The sequence below is a fragment of the Montipora capricornis genome, chromosome 13 (assembly GCF_036669925.1).
Source record: "Montipora capricornis isolate CH-2021 chromosome 13, ASM3666992v2, whole genome shotgun sequence".
Taxonomy (NCBI): Eukaryota; Metazoa; Cnidaria; class Anthozoa; order Scleractinia; family Acroporidae; genus Montipora; species Montipora capricornis.
Genome location: NC_090895.1, coordinates 6,513,698 through 6,533,980, shown reverse-complemented (window position 1 = coordinate 6,533,980; position 20,283 = coordinate 6,513,698). Strand labels below are relative to the sequence as shown.

The 20,283-nt window shown below is 36.4% G+C and overlaps 1 protein-coding gene across 3 annotated transcripts in view; it reads right to left on the bottom strand.

The window, feature by feature from the left end:
* Positions 1-2,729: 2,729 nt before the first annotated feature.
* LOC138029740 (neural cell adhesion molecule 2-like) overlaps positions 2,730-20,283 on the bottom strand; it is a 99,269-nt gene continuing 81,715 nt past the window's right edge. The window contains exons 4-12 of one of the 3 annotated variants that reach the window (XM_068877514.1): positions 19,529-19,798; positions 18,669-18,914; positions 12,335-12,604; positions 9,937-10,230; positions 8,145-8,444; positions 7,850-7,993; positions 7,288-7,309; positions 6,428-6,629; positions 2,730-5,488 (exon numbers count right to left, since the gene is read on the bottom strand). In XM_068877514.1, coding sequence (XP_068733615.1) covers positions 5,264-5,488; positions 6,428-6,629; positions 7,288-7,309; positions 7,850-7,993; positions 8,145-8,444; positions 9,937-10,230; positions 12,335-12,604; positions 18,669-18,914; positions 19,529-19,798 — 1,973 coding nt within the window. In that variant the 3' untranslated portion in view covers positions 2,730-5,263. The remainder of the gene's footprint in view (positions 5,489-6,427; positions 6,630-7,287; positions 7,310-7,849; positions 7,994-8,144; positions 8,445-9,936; positions 10,231-12,334; positions 12,605-18,668; positions 18,915-19,528; positions 19,799-20,283) is intronic. The other 2 variants (XM_068877515.1, XM_068877516.1) reach the window with 2 other exon arrangements.

Genomic DNA, 20,283 nt, shown 5'->3' with positions numbered 1-20,283 from the left:
AAAACTAAATAAATAAATAAATGAATAATCCCGTATCCTGATAACCCCTAATAGGGCTTCGTTGTTTGCATTTGCAAATTTAGTAACATTAACAATAAGAGTTTTTACAACAAACAACGTCAACTTATATTACAGATTTATCTTTCTGGTAATCTCTCGCCATTTTCCGAAGTTTTCCTGTGGTTGAAGTTCACTGTAACTGGACAATTTGTGTTAACTGTTTGTGCATTCCACGGATACGCCCTTTTGGACGTCTTGTTAAGTGAGGTGCCGGTTGTGTCACTCACCGTGACAATCTCGCTTAGGAATTGAAGAGTTAAAGGGAACCTCCTCTAAAACAAGAATTGAACTTGAGCATAATGTTTACAATCAAAATTGTTCGATCTCTTTCCAGTGGAAGTGTTGTATCCGAAATACACCAATTTCAAAAACGCTTGTTTTGGTTTTCAACTTTCCCGGGCGCTGCCATTTTGAATAATTGTGACGTGATCGAACGGTTGATTTCTAGCATTCACACAAACAGCTTTTGTTCTGAAACAAGAGGGCAATCATTACACGTCACAATTATTCAAAATGGTAGTCGCCCTTTGTCGTAGACCACCCGTACTTTTGCCGTTTAACTCTTGAAATTGATGAAACCGAACGTCCAACGTACCCTGATGCCATTTCGTGCTTTAATTACTCTTTTGAATGAAACCTTTGCTGAATATACTTTTGTCCCTATGAGCTTAAATAACCTCAATATCTTACTGACAGTCACGTAAATATTAAGTTCGCTTATCTTTTAGTTTCTGTGCCGTCCCTGGTGATTTGATGTGTTTTGCGGAAGGTTTATTTTCCCCTTCTTCACTGTCGCGTCGCCGGATTTTGGCGAAGAAAAGTTGCGATTTGTAGTTTTTATAGAACATATTCCCTGCACAGTTGAATCAATCCGAGATGGACCGTTGCAAATTACATGTACAGTTAATATCGGATGAAATAGCATGATGTCAAGCGGCCTCGAATTAAAAAAAAAATAGCGAAGTTTGGGGTCTCATATTTTTACGACTTTCAAAGGGGTTCTTGTGAAACTTCGCATGTTCAGTAAATTAATTAGGCAAGAAAAATTGAGGGATGAGGCTTAGTTTTGGTTTTGATACCAAACTAGTTTTTCAGCTCCCAGACGTTTGCCTAATAATCGGTGGTTTTTTACAATTTTGCCTTGGTCACCCCTCAGCAAAATATCGGTAAATCCCTATTTTCGACAATTTTCAAAGACTTGCCATATTTTTAATTCTAGGCCGTTTCCAAGTGATTTGTTGGCCAAACGAATTCTGGGATCCTTGGAGAGTCGATGCATCCTAGTTGGGCCATAATCTTACTTGTACTTGCTATGGTTTAGCTCTTAGAATTTTTTCTATAAAAGCGGCCATTTTTTTCTTTGGTCCGCCTTAGGGGAGGGAGGTGGGATTTTCGGCACTATCACAGGACTTCTCTTCTTTTCATATTTAGGCCATTTTACATAGTGTTTCTAGCATAGGATATTTAAGAATTATTCTTTGAAATCGAGGTGAATAGTGGTAGAATATTTACCGAGCCGCAAAGCGGCGAGGTAAATATTCTGCCACTTTTCACCGCGATTGAAAAGATTAATTGTTTTAGTATATACTCACGAAGTGATCTCAACAACAATTGCAGAAAAATCATCTTAAGTCAATTTCATTGGCAACTCAAGTCATGCGTAGGAAACGTGCAAGCGGCACAAAGCATGCGCGAAAGTGTTTACAGAAGCTTCAAACATGACTATTCTAAATAACCTTCGTTAAAATCTTCGTCACAAACAGCAAATTGGTCATTTAGCACCGTTTAAATCAGCAATCTGAATCGAAAGTCTGCTTGTTAAAACATTTTCACCGTTCGATCAAAGTTCTTGAGGATCATTTGAAATGGAAATTGAAAGTACAGTTGTTAAAGGATCTACATGAAATAGTGGCTCTAATTTAGGTGTGCGTTAGTTTGTTGTAAAATGACCAGTCTTGTTTCCTTGCAACCGTGTGGAACTTTCCTTAAACATTTTTTTAATTCCTCGATTTCACTAAGAAATTCGTTTTGGTGGGCGACCAGCCCTACAAGAGAATTACTCCGAGTGAAACAAATTGTTGGCGTGAAAATTGTTTAATTTTCAGCAATAATTATCTGGAAAAACGAAGTCAAACACTGGTTGGCAAAAGAATGAACTCTTCTCTTGCCTTTGAAAACTTACAGGCCAAATTTTGTGGCCTTCTTTGTCTTCTGTAGCACAGTATCATCTTGTATTCTCAATATTTCCGATTCATAAATGCTGTCGAGTTTACGCCGGCCATTTTGTTTTGTTTGGATCAAGCATTATTCATCAATTACTCCGAGATAGCGAACCAATCAGATTGCTTGAAACACCAAGATCACTGGGGGAGTATATACTAATCTGGGATACTCGAAAAATGAATGCATACAAGTAAGACTATGATCCCACTTTTACTTACTACCTTTTTAGCCGCTTGTTCGGCATCTGGAAGATGTTTAGATTTTCAATTACAACCTCCACTTTCACGGACAATTAAGGTCACTGTGAAAGTAGACAAAATAGATATCACGTTTTGGAACACAAGTGAGAATACAATGACAAAGTGAATAGTCTCCCCTCTAGATCATCATTTACAACATTTCCTTGTCTTGACCAAAAAAAACCACCAGTAAAAAATTAGAAAAAATAAGAAAAGCATCGCGTCTTTATTCAAAACTTTCATAAAATAGATTATGCTGTTAAGTTGAACATTCTACGATACAATGCACTGAAAAAATTTTTTTGATGATCTTTGCTGAAAAGACAACCGAATACTGATTACAATATAACAAAAACAAACCATCCTTTGATTGTGGACGGGACTTTTCCGTTCATTGTTACTTTTAAAGTGAGCAACATGAACGCTCTAGCTTCTATTCACTTAAACATGCTAGCACTAAGTTTCACTAATTCTACATCTTAGAGGAAATAGAAAGGTAAAAACTCTATAAAAATCTAAATTTTTAAGAGGTATACAGATAAAACTTCTCATTACAAAAATACTCAAATTGTTAATATCTTATAAATTCCTACTATGACTAGCTATCCTACAAGAATAATAGCCTTGAGTAAAATACTTTTCAAATTTCAGAAGCAGCTTCTTCTCCACCTTGAGCTTACCTATTTTGCCATTTTTTCCTTTAAACTGTAATTTTGGAGGGAAACGGTTTATAATACCGGCAGTTCAGCATTCGTCCCCACAGTAAGCTACAGAGAGGCATGGACCTATTTAGTCCACTGTATAATAAAGCTGCATTCAGATCTCACGTAGATAACGGCAAAATAAGTTCACCACAGGTGGTTAGTTACTGCTATTCTATGCAAAGTCACCATGAAACTCATTGAAAAACAGCAATAAAAATAGTCAAAAAGTAGACATCTATTCTTAAATTTGTATATTAATTATAAATCTATGGCTATATAACATAGCTGTAATTTGTTTCAGCACACATGGAATCAAACAAGGATTATTTAGGCACACACAAATGTCATTCAAAAGGGCAAGTATCTTCAATAAGGAAACATCCATTCAATATTCGTCATCACATAAAAGCTGCGCAGTGTGTGTTCAATACTACTTGCTATTCTTCTCCTTATAGGTTACAATTATATGCTTGATGTTACTTGCCCAATTACATTATCCTCTCTTTCAAATGAAAAATAAAGGGAAAAAAATAACACTAAATGAGCGGACAAGCATGTCAACATCATGGCAATAGAAACAGGCCTTATATAATCTTGCATTTCTTAAATCTCGCCTACTTTAGGGAATAAATCAGGAGTTAATTTTAGACTATGGGAACAACTATACAAAAAAAAAATTACCAAAAAAAAAAAACCGACACATCGATTCGCAGCCTAACGCCAACACATACGTTGCTGGTGATGGCATAAAGGTGAGCAGACACGAGTGGTCATGTTGCAGGGACATGTTGCAGCGACAAAAAGGTGTGTAGTACACACCGATGCGACATGCATTAAAGTCGTGTAGCGGGTACATGTAGTAGGGACAAACTCACACCATTTGCACACACATGAAAATGTTGCGGGTACATGTTTCAGGGATATGTTCCAGCGACGTGTCCCATGAAGTTCAACTTGTTGAACTTTGTGGGACATGTCGCGGGAACAAAATTACCCCCAAATTGGTGTTGCACAATTGTAAAAGCATCAGTTCACACGAGGGCAGATGTCGCTGGAACATATCCCTGAAACATGTACATGCAACATTTTCATGTGTGTGCACATGGTGTGATATTGTCCCTGCTACGTGTCACCTCAGTGTGCCCTACACTAGCTTTTTGTCGCAGCAAGATGTCCCTGCCGCAGACCCCTCGTGTCTGCCCACCTCAAATCTGCTACACCAAGTCCTCCAAAAACACAGTCTCTATGTCTCGGAATACACTGTTGAAGTTAAGTCGCACAAGAAATAAGAAGTTAATCTTTCTAGGCTAAATACCCTTATCAATCATTCACTTGGCCTTAAAGAAAATAAAGTTCACATCAAGAAAACGTAGTTCACATAGAAAATAAAATTTCAAAACATTTCTGAAGAAACGGTTGTTTTGGAGTTGTTCAAATGACTGACCCAAACCTAAAATATTCTGTGTTTATAAAAGAAACACCATCAAAGACGAGTGAACAAACAAATGCCATGAAGGCCAGTCATAAAATTTAACCACACAATGCTACGTTCCTGTCGCGGAATCACGAAAATAAAAGTATTTGAGACTTACTTAGAAATATTCTTCTCAAATATGGAGATAAAAAAATAGCACTCTAAATTCATTTATTGAAATTGTTTTTCTCTGTGTCTCTATGAATCATATGGATCACACAATAAAAAAAATCCCAATTTCGTGGAAGAGTTACATCGCACTTAAACGATTTTGATTTTGGTGGCTCCAAGATGGTGTTCAGGATCGTTAAGAGCAAATGTCGAGCACCAGTAGAACGAATATATAATTGCGAGCCTCTAGAAATCCAAAACAAAACTTCGTTTTTATCACGCGCTAAAATATAGTCACCGAACAAAACCTGGACTTCACAAAATTGAACGCCTATTTGCTTTCAGTTTAAGGGTTCAAAAAGGCAGTGGAAATTATGATTCTCGGATATCCATCTTTCACTATTTTGGTCAAAATCAATTGATAACGCGGCCATTAAAAGCTTTGGATGTGTTCACATACTCTCCACATTGGAGTAGACCACGTCTTTTTTCCTTGGCACATTGTCGTAAGTAGGTTCACTTTGTGGGACACCAAACTGTGTTATGTCTGCGTATTCTGTTCCTTCATAAACTGGTGCTCGGACAAGTGGTCTGGCAGTTGCGCCAGAAGCCTGAGGAGGGGGCTGAGTATTGGGCCTGAAATCGTCCAGTTCGGCATACTCTAATTCGCCAGGTTGCTGCAAAAAAAAAAAAGTTTGCCCTTAGTTATTATCAAGACTTTCCAGTCACCCACTCTTATTCACAACTTGTGAGGTTGTTAAGTGTTTAGGGGATCGAGGGGCCAGAAGACCAAAATAGACTCCAAGCCCAAACTGTATCAAGTTTAAAGAAAAAAAAAGCGATCTGGGCGCGGTTGTTCAAAAGCCGATTAACGCTAATCCCAGATTAAAAATTAACCAAGGAGTTTATTTCTCTACTCCCAAATGCTGCTCAACGCTGATATTCGCTAAAACTTTTCATCAGATGAAGTCAATCTTGAAAAACAAAACTAAGCAAAAGAAACTTTTACCAAAAAGGTGAAAACATGAAACCAAAGTTTACGCTAATCCTGGATTAAGGAAATCGGCTTTCGAACAACCGGGCCCTGGTTGGTAAGCTCCTTCGAGAATTAAGTTCTTAGATCTTACAACGTGCAACGATTACTCAAGGATTGGGGTACCGATTGGCAATAATACCACCAAGGAAACATTGCAAAAGCAGCCATGGTCCGACCATTTTTTCTTTTGAATTACTGTTCAATTTTTTTTTTACATATCTTATAATTGTATATACATATAGATAATTATGTAATTCAGCTCTCGGGCTGCAAATAATAATTTTAATAAACTACTTACTTTCCTACTTACTAAACGGCATTCATGCTAAGGAATGAAATTATCATAAAGCTGGCCATACATGCAACACGAAAATTCAGCTTTAATATCAAATGCGTAGATTATTGCAAATTCACAATTGTAAGAAAGATCTGTGAGTTTGGAGAGCCAGCCTGTCATCAGAACTCTCCACGACCATGCAGCACCACTATTAACTTAGAAAATAACGCCAAGGTGTTGTGTCAGTTGCACAGGTGATGGGTCAACTTTAAAAAAACTAACTTTGCATGGAAATAACCGTACCCTGTTACGCTTCTTGTTGGAATTCTTGGACTTGTCAACTTGGGCATACACATCAGTCACTGGTGTTTTGGTCTTCTTCTTCTTCTTCGACTTGTCAACTTGTGCATAAGTCACATCAGCAACAAGTCCTCCTTCCTGCAGCTGTTGAGCTGCACCAACAGCCGAGTATCCATCAGCCAGTTCATCTGGGTATGGACCTTGCCTGTAGTAATAAACCAAGAAAATGTCAACTGTCACGTATGTGCACGATCACTATTTTCTGGCATACCTACTTTCGATTGAGGAAATAAACTGAGAATAAGTAAGGTTGATAAAGGATTTCTTTGGTGAAATTGTGACATGTCATAACAAAGACACGTTTCACAGCTTGGTCACAAGGATGAGTGCATCACAACAAAGCACTGATATTTAACCATGATCCCTCTAAGTGAGATCCCAATACTGATGCATCCAACAGGCACTGTTGTGTGAGCTTTTTGTGTAAGGGGAATGCAGAAGAATCTTACCTAAAACACCTTTATTGTCACCTTATATCACAATATACAGAAGATAATTTCTTGAGTCAAAAATACAAAGTATTCAATGTTTTTATCAAAGGTTGTTTCAAATATATGGAACACAATGAAAAGCTGATTCAATTATATTAATAAAGGTACACAGAAAAGCACTTGCATGTTACGATCGAAACTAATTTAAAATAAAACAAACAAACAAAAACACCTCCCATGAGGAAAATCCAGTTTCAACAAGGAGAAATTCGTAGGAACAACCAGTTGGGCTAGTGTTTTAGGTTGCCTTTGAGTAAGGCTTCAGAGGAGGTGTGCAAAAAAAGGATAAACCATTGTTGTTGTCATACTTACAGACCGGCTGTTGCTGATCCAGCTAGAAAAAAAAAATAAGAGGGAAAAATAGTAAACAAGGACTAAAAGGTGACAGGTTGATACCATTCCCAAGTACGATTTGGGCGACGACTCACCCACACTTAACAAACCTCATGGGTAAAACCGTTGGAAAATTGACCCATGTAAACAGTTTGAGGAATTCACTTACCAACTAACCCTATCCCATGTTGACAGAAGGCTCTAAAATACTATAGAAACAAGCGTTCAGCGCGTATAAGAGCAAGGCCTACTCTTTACTTTTACGTGACATGCTTAAAATAAACTTTTAAAAAGGTAAAAAAGACATCTGCTAGCATCTTTTCAGCTAGGAAGCACGCTTTGTCTTGAAAGCAGAGCAACAATGGACTGGATTGAACTTGCCCTAAAGCCTAATGCGCCTGTACAGTTTGTTTCCTCAATTCAGATCATATGACGATACTCAGGACCTTTGTTTTGTTCATCAAAAAGAGTGCAGAAATAACTATTCATGCTTGCAGGTTCCGTTTCCTCGACCCAATTGATTACAATAACATGTACTCACTTTCTGATGGGGTCTTCCTTCGTTTCCTCCAAATCACAAGAATGATCAGACCGAGAATGAGAAGAACTCCAACAGCTGCTACTCCGGCAATAATGGCGGGATTTACTCCTGTTGGCCCTGTTTGTGCATTTGGGTCTGCTGTTGCTGACAAAAAAAAGGAAAACTGACTCATAACTCACAAATACCGGTACTGGAAAATTACATTTACAGGTAAGATGATCTTTCATCATTGTGAGGACAATACAATGAATATGACACCCTCCAATTATTTTTGATGATTCAACCCTTTGCTCACCTAGGTTGGGTATTTCAACTTTCTGAATGTTGTCTCCATTCATGGCACTCTCACCAAATGCGTTGGTTGCAGTCACCATTAATTCATAGTTTTTGCCTCTCTCTAACACAAGAGTGTATTCATTCTTGGAAGCATCTTTTGCTGTTAAGTTTGCGACTTGTTTCCACTCATCATCACCAACAATTCTTGTGTAGATGGAGTACCTAATGATAGTTGCTCCATTATTTTCTGGTTCAGCCCAACTGAGAATTACAGTGTCATCTTTTCCCTCAACTTGAATAATTACTGGCTCCGGAATATCTATGAGATTAAAATACACAAATGCACACTTTTTCTTTATGTACAAAAATAATACTATGTTGCCCTATGGTTTACTGTATGGCTTTTGAGAAAAGGATAATCAACAAAACCTCCCAGGCAGAAAAAATGTACACATACCACACAGCGCACTTTTATGGGGCAAAATTCAAGATCCAACCACCTTTCCTGTGCTTCCCTTCTGACTTCTAGAAACCTCTTATCATTTTCAAAGCTTTTATGTTAATTTACTTATTTCAAACTCTATTGGGTAATACACACCAAAAATGGAATAAGGAAAGTAAAAATGGATGCCCAAAATGGAAAAGTGCAAATGGGACGCTCAGACCCATCCAAGGTGCCCACCCATGGGAAAGAAATAAATGAAAATATATACAATTAAAATATAAAAAAAAAGACAAAAAAAAGAGCTAAGAAAACTGTCAAAGTGCATTAAAGCACAATGTATCACGACAAAATTGCAAAACGTGCAACTCCTTATGGAGAAATCAATATAGCAGTTCTGCCTACCTCCTGAAACATTAAGTTTTCTGATGTTTTGTCCTTCTAGCAAACTTTCACCGAAACTATTATTGGCGGTAACCACAAACTCATACACCTTGTTTTTCTCCAATGAAAGAACCACTTGACGCCTTGATAAGTCCTTTATTACCCGTATTTTGATCCATTCCCCTTTTATATCACCCTTTTTTACATCTCTTTGGTACACTGTGTACAGAGTTATGGATGCTCCATTGTTCTGTGGCTCATTTCATTTTATTGTCACGTTATTGCTTTTTGTTACAGCAGGCAAATCTATAATTTCAGCAGTAGCTGGGGCACCTAAAAATCAAACATGGTGATAAAAGCACCCATCGCATGACAAACATTGTGCTTAAAAGTCTGAGTCTCCTGTGCAGAATGTAAATGCTGATATCTCCACATCAACCCAAATGCTGAGTTAACTTGAACAGTTGATTCTCTCATGAGATTAAAGTTAGCTGTACAATCCCTTGTTATTGCTAACGGTTTCTGCGTCTTTAGGAAACAAAAGAAAATCTATCACGTCTTACTGTCCCAGATAACAACAGCAATAAAATGCTCCCATATATGTAATTGACAAGTCGGTTCAAAGTCAGCAATTCTCCTTTATGACATAATGATCGGTGAACAATGAAGGTCAGGAAAACTGCAAAATCATACAGCAAAAAACTCTGCACTTCCCCTAAGATCTTTTCAAAGGTGGTGCAAACATCCTAAACAATTCTTCCCAGTTTTTTTCATCCACTATTACACTACCATTATTCTTGTAATTTCTCATTGACAGAAAGTCATTGTAACTGTCACTCATACAGCAACTTTGCAAACAGAAATAGTCGAGAAACCATTAACCCAACTCCACCAAACCACTGTCGCTTATATTAAAAAAAAAATTCAATCAAAACATACACTGCATCTTAATGCAGTATCACTAATGTAAGATAAGATTTCTCACCTTGATACTTAGTCATCACGTTCTTTTCATCTGCCATTCCTTCAAAAACCTTATTTAGGGCAGAGACCCTCAAAGTATAGTTCGTGCTTTTGGTCAAACCTTCATCCACAAAGTACTGAAGCTTGTCAGAGTTTTTGGCTTTATTTATTATCACTTTTCCATCCTGTAGAACTATTATACGATATCCTGTGATATTACTCCCTCCATTATCAATTGGTGGAGTCCATTTTACCCACAATGATTCAACCTGAATGTCTTTATCCTGTGTCGTGATGGTTGGTGCATCTGGTGGCCCTAATAAAAATGTACATCATTACATTGTTATTTGCAGTATTGAGGAAATGGAGAAATAATCCTCGCACCCATCTGGACAACTTAAGCCACTGTTTTTTATACATGTAGCAGACATCTGAAAAATTTAGGTGGCTCCAACGGGATTCAAATCCAAGACCTCTGAGATGCTGGTGCAATGTTCTACCAGCTGAGCTATATAATTTTGGGAGCAGGTCATTTGTTGGGCCCATTTGTTCCCGTGATGGCCTCAACCATTGTTAGTTATTACAAGGATAAAAAGTGCAAAACACATATCAACAACAACAACAACAATAATAATAATAATAATACTTTTTTTATTTAATTTGTAAAATGGTAATAATAACAACTTTATTATTTACTCACATAAAATTACACAAGTATTTTTATCAGCTAAAAAAAAAAAAAACTATTGACTTGTTTCATTAAAAAAAAAAATAAAAAAAAATAATAATAATAATGAATTTTAAGAAAATGACAAAACCTTTGAGTTTATAATAGATGTTTTGGCAGAAACTTCTGCCATCCTCATATTCAGAGAGAACAACCCTCTTTGAATCAACAATTACACCATGTCAATCTAAAACTATCTCTATAATTCCCACACTTTCACGCTATACTTACTATTTTCACATCAGCATTATCTATTTATTACAAATTCAGCTTCCGTTGCTTTGTATTCTGACCAACTGAGGATGGCAGACGTTTCTGTTGAAGCATGCATTATAAACTGAAAGGTTTCGTTGTTTCCTTAAAGCTCTTTACTTGTCTGCAAATATCAAGAGCCCTTTGGAATAATAATAATAATAATAATAATGATAATAATAACAATAATGATAATGATAATGCTAATGATAATAATAATAATAATAATAATAATAATAATAATAATAATAATAATAATAATAAGAGATGAGAGAATAATAATAAGAAGAGAATAATAATAGTAATAATACGAGAATCCAGACCGATAAAGAACTTGATCAGAGTAGGCCAGATATTGTGATCTTGGATAAAGAAAGTAGACTTTGCAAAATTATTAAGGTAACATGTCCTTTTGATACGAGAATTCTGGAAGCAGAAACAGAGAAAATTGGCCGTTATCAAGACCTAAAATATGAATTGGAACGAACTTGGAACTGTAAAGAAATTAAAGTTATACCTATTGTGATTCGATCGCTTGGGACAATCTCTAAAACATTCGAATCTTGGCTAACTCAAGTTAGCAAGAAAATTCATTTCGGAACGCTACAAATAGCTTGCCTCCTTGGAACTTCAAGAATTCTACGATACGTCCTAAACATCTAAGGCTACAGGACGTAGCTCAATGCTTAAAGGAGCACTGTCATGAGCTGCGCATGCTCGAGTTTGTTTGCTCTCGAGCCCACAGAAAATTGTAGCCGCCATCATGGATTCACGCGTGAGTCACGTATATTCGCCGGAGTTTCTCCTTTGTCCACCATGGCCCTCCCCAGTGGACACCATTTTGAATTTGTCGATTCAACTTGGAAAAAGTTAACCTAACACTTTTCAAGTTTTCACAAGACGCTAGCGCATGCGCTTCTCGTGACAGTTTCCCTTTAAGGAAAATCCCCAGTCAAAACAACACCCCATAGACTGTGTTAAGTTTCAATAATACCAATAACAATAATGATAATCATAACATTAACAACAACAACATCATCATCATGGAATTGCAAAAGATCATTTTATTGAGTACATTGCATATTCTGACGAAGGTGTTATCAATGCAATAGAACTACAGCTGTACCCCAACTTGTGGTACCTGAAGACCACGATTTGGACCTGGCCCTTCTGGATAATTAGCAAACACTTCTCAGGAAACAATAACAATAATAATAATGAAAATAATAACGATAACGATAACAATAGCGTGATCATTCTATGTGAATTCCTAGAAACACAATTTACTGCGCCTTTGGTGATCAGGGGGTATGTGACTTCAGCCGATCTTTCTTGAAGTGGCACACCTACTTTTAAATGTGAATAGACTCTTTGCTTCACATACACATACATGTACATCTAAATGTAACCATTAGTAAGGGACACTACATGGCTAACTTACTTATTTGATCCACTTGAACTGTGTGTTTATCTACAGAACCCACAGTGTTGTCAGCTTCACACAAGTATGATCCAAAGTCTCCATCCTTTTGCATCAGTAAACGTAACACGTTTTCATTGCCGACAACTCTCTTTATTTCAGCTCCATTAGGTCTTTTCCAAATGATTGTTGGGGTTGGAACACCATTTGCTTTGCAGACAAAAGTAACATTCTGTGCAATCCAAGACTCGTGTGGTGATGGAGGTGAAACCTTTTCTATGTAAGCTGGATCTGAAAACAACATTGATCATCAGTACGATGTATGAAAAAAAACATTAATGCTTAGCCTATTTCAAATAAGGAATTGAACGAAAAATAACGAAACAGAAACAGCAAAAATACCACTCAAAGGTAACATTTTGAAGTGTCAAGTATTTATGAGTCAACGAGTCAATGAGTTAGTGCAGTTAATTAAACCATAAAATGAAAGCAAATATTCAGAGAGTGCTTAGGCCTTACCACTGAAACGAGGGCTTAGGCGTTTCTATAAATTATTGCTATATGGACTGTGAGTCTCATTGACTCATGACTCATTGACTCATAAAACAGGCATCCTCAACATTTTGATGTGAAGGACAACAAAGAGGTTTTAGTATGGTATTTTAATGGTTGTTATTGTTTTTTGCATTGTACATTGAACATGTGGTTTTTTCGCATTTAATACACAGCATGGATTATGATGCCTCAAGGTGTTAAAGTGGTACTACGACCAAAAAAACAAATATTTTTTTTCTTTGGATTTTAAACTATGTTAACTAAACACCCAAGTTTTAAGTTTTGATTTCAAAAAGGCACCTGTTTATTCTAACTGAAATTTTGTTATTTATTGGTCCGCCATTACTAACTTTAAAATCTTGAGAGAGCTGGGTCGAGGAGAAAATGACGTCAAAGACTCACTATTTTAAAAATGCAATGCGTGTGCACACGGCTGAATTAATATGCAGCACGGGAGTTTCGGGCTTTCAGACTTTTAAACCCGTGTTTTGTATATATAATAAATTGCGCTTACACACTGTAATTTTAAGCTAGTGAGTAAATGACGTCAAATTCTCTAGATCCAACCCTCTGAGGTCTAATCGGTCAGTTTTGTATGTGAGCAATGGCGGACCGTGAAATCCAAAACTTACACTCAAAATAAACAGCCTTTGGATAAAACTCAAAGCTCAAAATTCTGCCAGTTAGGTGTTAAGCGAACGCACTTTCAAAATCTGAAGAAAAAAGGAAAGGTTTTTTTCTATCATATTACCACTTTAAAAAGAAGATGATGATGATGATGATACAAAGGGGGTGAAAAGCAAACAACAACAACAACAACTGCTACTGCTGCTGCTACGTCTGCTACTCCTACTACTGCCTGCTACTGCTACTGCTTCTGCTTCTGCTGCTTCTACTACATTGACTCCTAATAACTCAAACCCTTGCTAACTCAAACCAAAATCGATTTTTCCTGGATTTCCGTCATACATCTCCTGCAGCTGCTGCCAATGCTGCTCCTGCTACTACTACTACTTTGTCAACATAGCTAAATAAGCATCCAAACATGTAATAACATGGTGAAAGGAACAAGGTTCTGTACTGTACATGTAAAAGTTTGCATAAATTTAGTCTAGTAACAACACGTCATGCTTAATCAACTGATAAATGCAAGGCATACAACGGAGTTATAGATTCAATCAGAAAGAGTCAAAGTTAAAAGTGCAAACAGACAAGTCAGAAAAATCCCAAAGAAGTAAAAAAGATGTATCCAAATTAACACGAGCAAGCAAGGAAATGCATTGCAAAAGAAAAATATTACTGTACAACGAATCATAGTAAAAAGGCACATAGCAAAACAAGGTATGGATAAATGTATGTAAAGCCACAAAAATTTAAAATCTCCATTGTTACCAAGAATGGTATGTTTTTCCTCAGAGTGAGAGGCAACATTTTAATCTGTCGCCTTTGGGTAAAATATCATTTAGTGTCTGTAAATTGCCTTTAATATGGACTCTGAGATCCAAGAGAATATAAATAAAAAATCATAGGAATTTATAAAATAATAAGGATAGTACGTGCACTCTCATTGGTCAATAGGTGAGAGTGTGGAAACACGGCTGTGACATTGCACGAATTTTGATTGGTTATGTGTTGTTAGACGCACATTTTGATTGGCTGGTAGGAAATAATTATTCGCGAGTATCGAGAAAATCTTTTTCAATCAAGAAGTAAAAAAACCCAGCATTTTCCTTCATTTGTTGAATTATCTTTGAGAAATATTTTATAAAAACAATAGAGGACTTTTTCTGTGTTTCCATAGTCTTCATTTGATTTGTTTTGGTATGTCTAGTCGTTTCTAGCTGTCAATTCTTTTATGTTGATTTTCTTTTACTTGGCGCATTTGATGGTGCTACGTATTAATACTGTCAACCCTGAATCACCCCCTTACCCCCTTATAAGTAAAACCATCTGGTGTTAAGAGTGAAATTTATAAGTGCCACTCTTTGAAAGAAAAGGGCAACCTCGTTCCCAGGGTCTCTCTTCTCTGCCTCCATTGTCGTTGAGAAAATGACAATGGAGGCAGAGAAGAGAGACCCTGGGAACGAGGTTGAGAAAAGGGTTACCTTTTGCAACTTTAATCATCACTATAAAGATCTCTCTTAATAAATAATGTTTATTGTTTGTCTCTCTTTAAATGGTACATGTACACATATGCTAATTATAAATAAGACAGTGAGATGGGTCAACAATAACATAAAACCCCAGTAATTGTACCTAACACCAGAAACAGATACACATAATTATTCTGACAGTGTTCAGGAGGCCGTGTGGCCCAGTGGTTAGGGTGCTTGCCTTGAGATCCAGAGATCTCAGGTTAAAGACCAGGCCTCGGTTGTTTAAAAAGTGGATAACAGTATCCACCCCATAAACACTAGCAAAACCAATTAAGTCATCCAGCGGATAGCGCTATCCACCGTTAGAACAACTGCAAGTTCTGATCACATGTTAATTTTGATCCTTGTAGTCTTTGGCTCAACTTCTCTGCTGCACCTGTATATACCATACTGGTTTGTCTTCACCCAGCTAAGATTCTTAACAGTTGTTATTGTTGTTCTGTTCTGTCGTTTTGTTGATTGCATTTACTGGCCCTGAAAAGCCCCTATGGGGAGTGGTGAATTGGTGGTACGTATGTATGTATGTATGCTCATGATGTAATACCATGCATGCATACATCAAAGATTTCTCAACCATTACATTTCAAGCCCAGAAACTAGAGTTCGTATTTTTTAGCTATAAAAGCGTTATCTCGCCATAGTCGGACAAAAAATCAATGAAGATTGCCAATATTATTACTAAAATGGTTTCATTAATTAGATAGATCAAAGTACCTCTTAGGATATACCGGTAATTGGCACACTATAAACTACTAACAAGAATTGATTAAGAAGCTGCTGAGTTATCATTAGCACCTTAAGCCTGTTCCAGCCTCCAAGATAGGGAATTGAAAGGGGGGAATATCTCAAGGCATTATTTTAAAAACAAGGGAAGGAAAAGGAGGCAGAGGGTGGCTGGAAGAAAGATCTTGGAAGCATCTATTTCAAATGTGCGACATTAAGACAAATAAAAAACGACTTATTTCATTTCTTTATACTAACAACAAGAACCATAAGAACAACTTTATTAGTTAAACAAATATAAAAAAATTGTTATACAACCACAATAATATTATTTATTTTAAGTAAGTCTGTTCAAGGTCGTTAAGAGTCAAACATTAATACGAAGCTCAAGAAAGAAAAGCTAATGTCTGTGAAAAATAAACAAAAGTAATTTAAAGTAAACATAAGAAGAGAGCTAAATGTTGAAATAAAATATTTCCAAAGCAGAGAAAGAAAGGATTCAAAGTATTCAAATCAAGATAAACTTTCTCAGTCTTCAGAACCATAATTTAGGGTCAGTTTGCCCAATTTCCACTTGAAAACAAGTTTGTGCAGCGATGGAAGAAACTTATTCCACATTCTCAGAGAAGTTTTAAAGAAAGATAACTGGTGTTAACTTAATTAGCCCGGAACTTTTGGGATAATAAGTGCCTGCAGTTCAAGATAAGAGGTCAGAGTGAAACTAGTATTGAGAATAGATGAACAGTTGGTAACAAAATAAATAAAAATTCATAATTATTACAAGAAAGAAAGCTCAGATAAGGTTAATACATAGTCAATTACTGAATCCAGAGGCTTATCTGGAATTACAGGTGATCAGGTGAACTTCATGTACAAGATGGCAATTAAAAGAAGAGAATGACTGTACAAATATATAATTATACAATTTAGGATACATAATTAAACCTGCATACATGTAAAGCTAACTGTTACATGTACATTGTACATCTTATGAGAAAGAGTTCACACGCATTATGAGAGGAATTAAGGTTCATGGCTGAACCAGAGGAGGCCCAAGCTTGTGTTACGCGCAAGATGTGGCTGTGAAAAGTGTCAGATCAGCAACAACATTGTTCTAGCACTTATTTTTGTTTTCTGAGCTAGTTTCATGACAAAGGAGCAAAGAAGTGAAAAGTTATCAAATAAATGAATGATATAAAGTAAGTTAACTCATCTTGTTCATTTTGTTTTGTCTTTTTGAATTTTTATTTGACTGTTTCGGGACGTTGTTCTTGAAGAGGCTGTCGTAATCGATTTTTTTTAATATTAAATATTATGGAGATTATATCTAACACTGTCTGGTAATTAACACCGTATGGGAAGATTTCTCTGTGCCATTTTTTTTCAAAAGAGACAATTAAGCTGATTTTAAGGCTAAAAGAAACATCTTATATCGTTGCCATGGTAATGGTATTTTTAGAATAAAATGTCATGTGAGAAATGTATGATGGGTACTTAATATGAATACCCTAACTATATCTAAGAGCAGAATATTTAGAGCCTCCTTAAGTCAAGTCCAGTCCAGTCAATTTTATTTAAATTACACAGAATATTATGTATATAAAGTTAGCAGTTAGTTGGTGCGGGGTCATTACAGAATTCCTGATAGACAGTATTTTTCCTACAACAGGAGTTTAAGAGCCCTGAGGTAAACAAGGTTTAGTTAATGAACGTTTTTTAGCCTTAAGAGTCTTAACTGGAAAGCAGTTATCATAGACAGAATAAAAAGAATCCATAAAGTGTCAAATGCTTCATTTGGTGAAGAATATTGCGTGAAGTATTCCAGTTGGTAGAGGCAAGGTGGGAACGAGAAGATTCAATTTTATGAGTAGTTATTTGACACTTAAGCACAAAACGGAGGTTTGGTTCTGAGTTTAAGGGGGGAGTGTTATTATTATTATTATTATTATTATTATGATTATTATTATTATTATTTTATTTTTTTATTTAACATAACAGAAGTTTACATTGCACAAGATACATAACAAATGAACAACTAATGATCTGACATGAAAGCCAAAACGATCTTTTTCAAGCTGAGCATATTCAAATGGAATAATGAGAAGCATTTAGAATTGGCAATGTCACAAAACAAACTGTCTGCTGCTCATGTAAGAGCATCAAGATAGTAACTTTGAATTTGAAGTCAGCATATTGAGGTATGAATCAAGAACAGAATTACATGTATGAAGACGTTGGTAAGTGTCAGGGTCCTCTAGGAATAGATTAAATATTTTTAAATTCCAGGGTAGAGCTGTCAAGGTTTAAAGAAAATGAGAGCAAACAGAAAATCAAAAGAGTATCATTAATAATTATTGTCAAAATAATTAAAACGAAACATGTCAGCTAGGCAACTGGAGCAACCCCAGTCACACTCAGAAATGGTCAGATCATTATACTCAGAGAGAGAAAGTGGGGTACAATTCTGATGTGTCCATAAATGACAAATGTCACAGAATATAGCTTGGTTATTATGAACTCTTGAAAGTCAAAGTGACAGGAGTCCATTGATGAATGACATCAGCCATTCAAAGAAAGAGCCTAAAAATTGTTTCAGGTGCTGCGGACTGGGGTTAACAAAAATCTATAAGGACATATATGTATGTATGAGGCATGGATCACATAACATTCTACAAGTACGGAAAAAACTCCTTTGCCAACTGGACAAAACATTCATGTCGCAATGAAAACCAGTAAATAAAATGTATGTTCGTCTTCTATACACACTTCCTGACATCCCTTGACCAAAATCCTCACATGTAGCTTTTGATGCCACAATTAATTTTTCACAATTAGGATTAGCAAAGTTGAGCAGGGTGACCTGTTGCCACAGACCAACATTGTATGTGTACAGTGTATCTTCTTTGCCTCATTTTACTTACAATTTACAGTGACAAATGTTTCCATTTCTTTTTTTTGCAGAGTGTTGTTTGCTATACAGATGTACCTTCCACTGTCACTTCTCTGACTGCTTTCGATGTTAAGCACACTCGTTGAGCGTATTCCCTGTCCATCTTTCTTCCATACAACAGATGGAACTGGAAAGCCATTTGCATGACATGTCAAATTAATTGGATTTCCTTCAGTGACTGTTGTGTTCTTGGTGAATGGTTGGATTGTGACAGGAACTAAAAAAGAAAAATGTATGTGTGTATAATATAAATATGTCAAAGGTACAGTAAAAGTATGTAACTGACATGCAGAAAAAGAAGTACTAAAATTGTGCTCTGAAAATGAAGAGCACTTTTGTCAAGTAAGCAATGGGCCTTATTTGCGCGGCGGCCATATTGGCCATAGACAATAGATTTCTTACCCCGAGCCTTGAGTTGAAATGTTTGGGAAAAACAAAAGTTTTCAATCCCTCGGGACTCAACATGGCTGCCATTGATTAAGGCCAATGGACAGGGCTCAGTGTTCCAAAAACTCGTTCACTATCCAGCAATGACATTACCACATTAATAAAATGCAATATCCCATCATCCAAAAGAACAGCAATGCAAAGCTGGAGTATTGAAAGATCAATGTACATCAAGAACAAACTAATGACATGCTTAAAACTAATAGATATTCTATCTCATTCTCAAAGAGACATACCAGTGACTGGATGCCTTGTGAGGGAATCTTATTATTGGCAATTTAAAATTTTATTACTTTCACTTGTACTTTAGGAATGAAGGACACTTATGCTTAAATAAGCATCAAAGACATTAACAAAGTTTCACAATCTCTACGAGTGACTTACCATTTATGTCAAGGAAAGCCTTGTCACTTTGTGCAAATCCAACACTGTTTTGGGCCTCACAACTATAATTCCCATTATCCTGATATCGTTGTAGGTTCTCAATAGTAATTTCACTACTATTATTCCTAGTGTGGCGCAGCTTGCCATTAAGGAAGAATCGGTACTCTGACACAGGAGGATTAGATGCACTCACAACACATGTGACTTTGACTGCACCTCCTTGACGAACACTATATCTACTAAGCCCAATTGTTATGCCTTCAGGTTTGTCTAAATAGAATTGAGAAATTCGAATTTAAGTTCTTAAATATTTAAAAACCAATCAATTATCAACAATTATTGAACACTTAGCACTACACTTGATTCTTTGGGCTGTCAGGTTTCACATTTATATATAATTGTCACTGTGAGGGCTGAAAAAGAAATTACAATACAATTGTGAAATGTGTAAAGTCTGGATGACAGGTCTGCAGGCTCCATGTTTTCAAATGAGACTGGAATTTATCTCTCCTCCATAGAGTAGCCAATAAAACTGAGCAAAAATTATTGGGTGTGTTAGAATAAAACAGGTATAACCCTCTTCTTTGCCTCCTCGCTAGATTGGCTTTTCAGGTACAGTGTATTTTCAAGGTGGCTTTGTACCTTACATAGGTTATGTTGTCTTTTTCCTCTCTCCCTTGTCATAAAAGATGTTTGCTAGCTGTTGTTGTTCTCCATAGGCCATCAGCAGTAGGGAAATTAAACTGTATCTCATC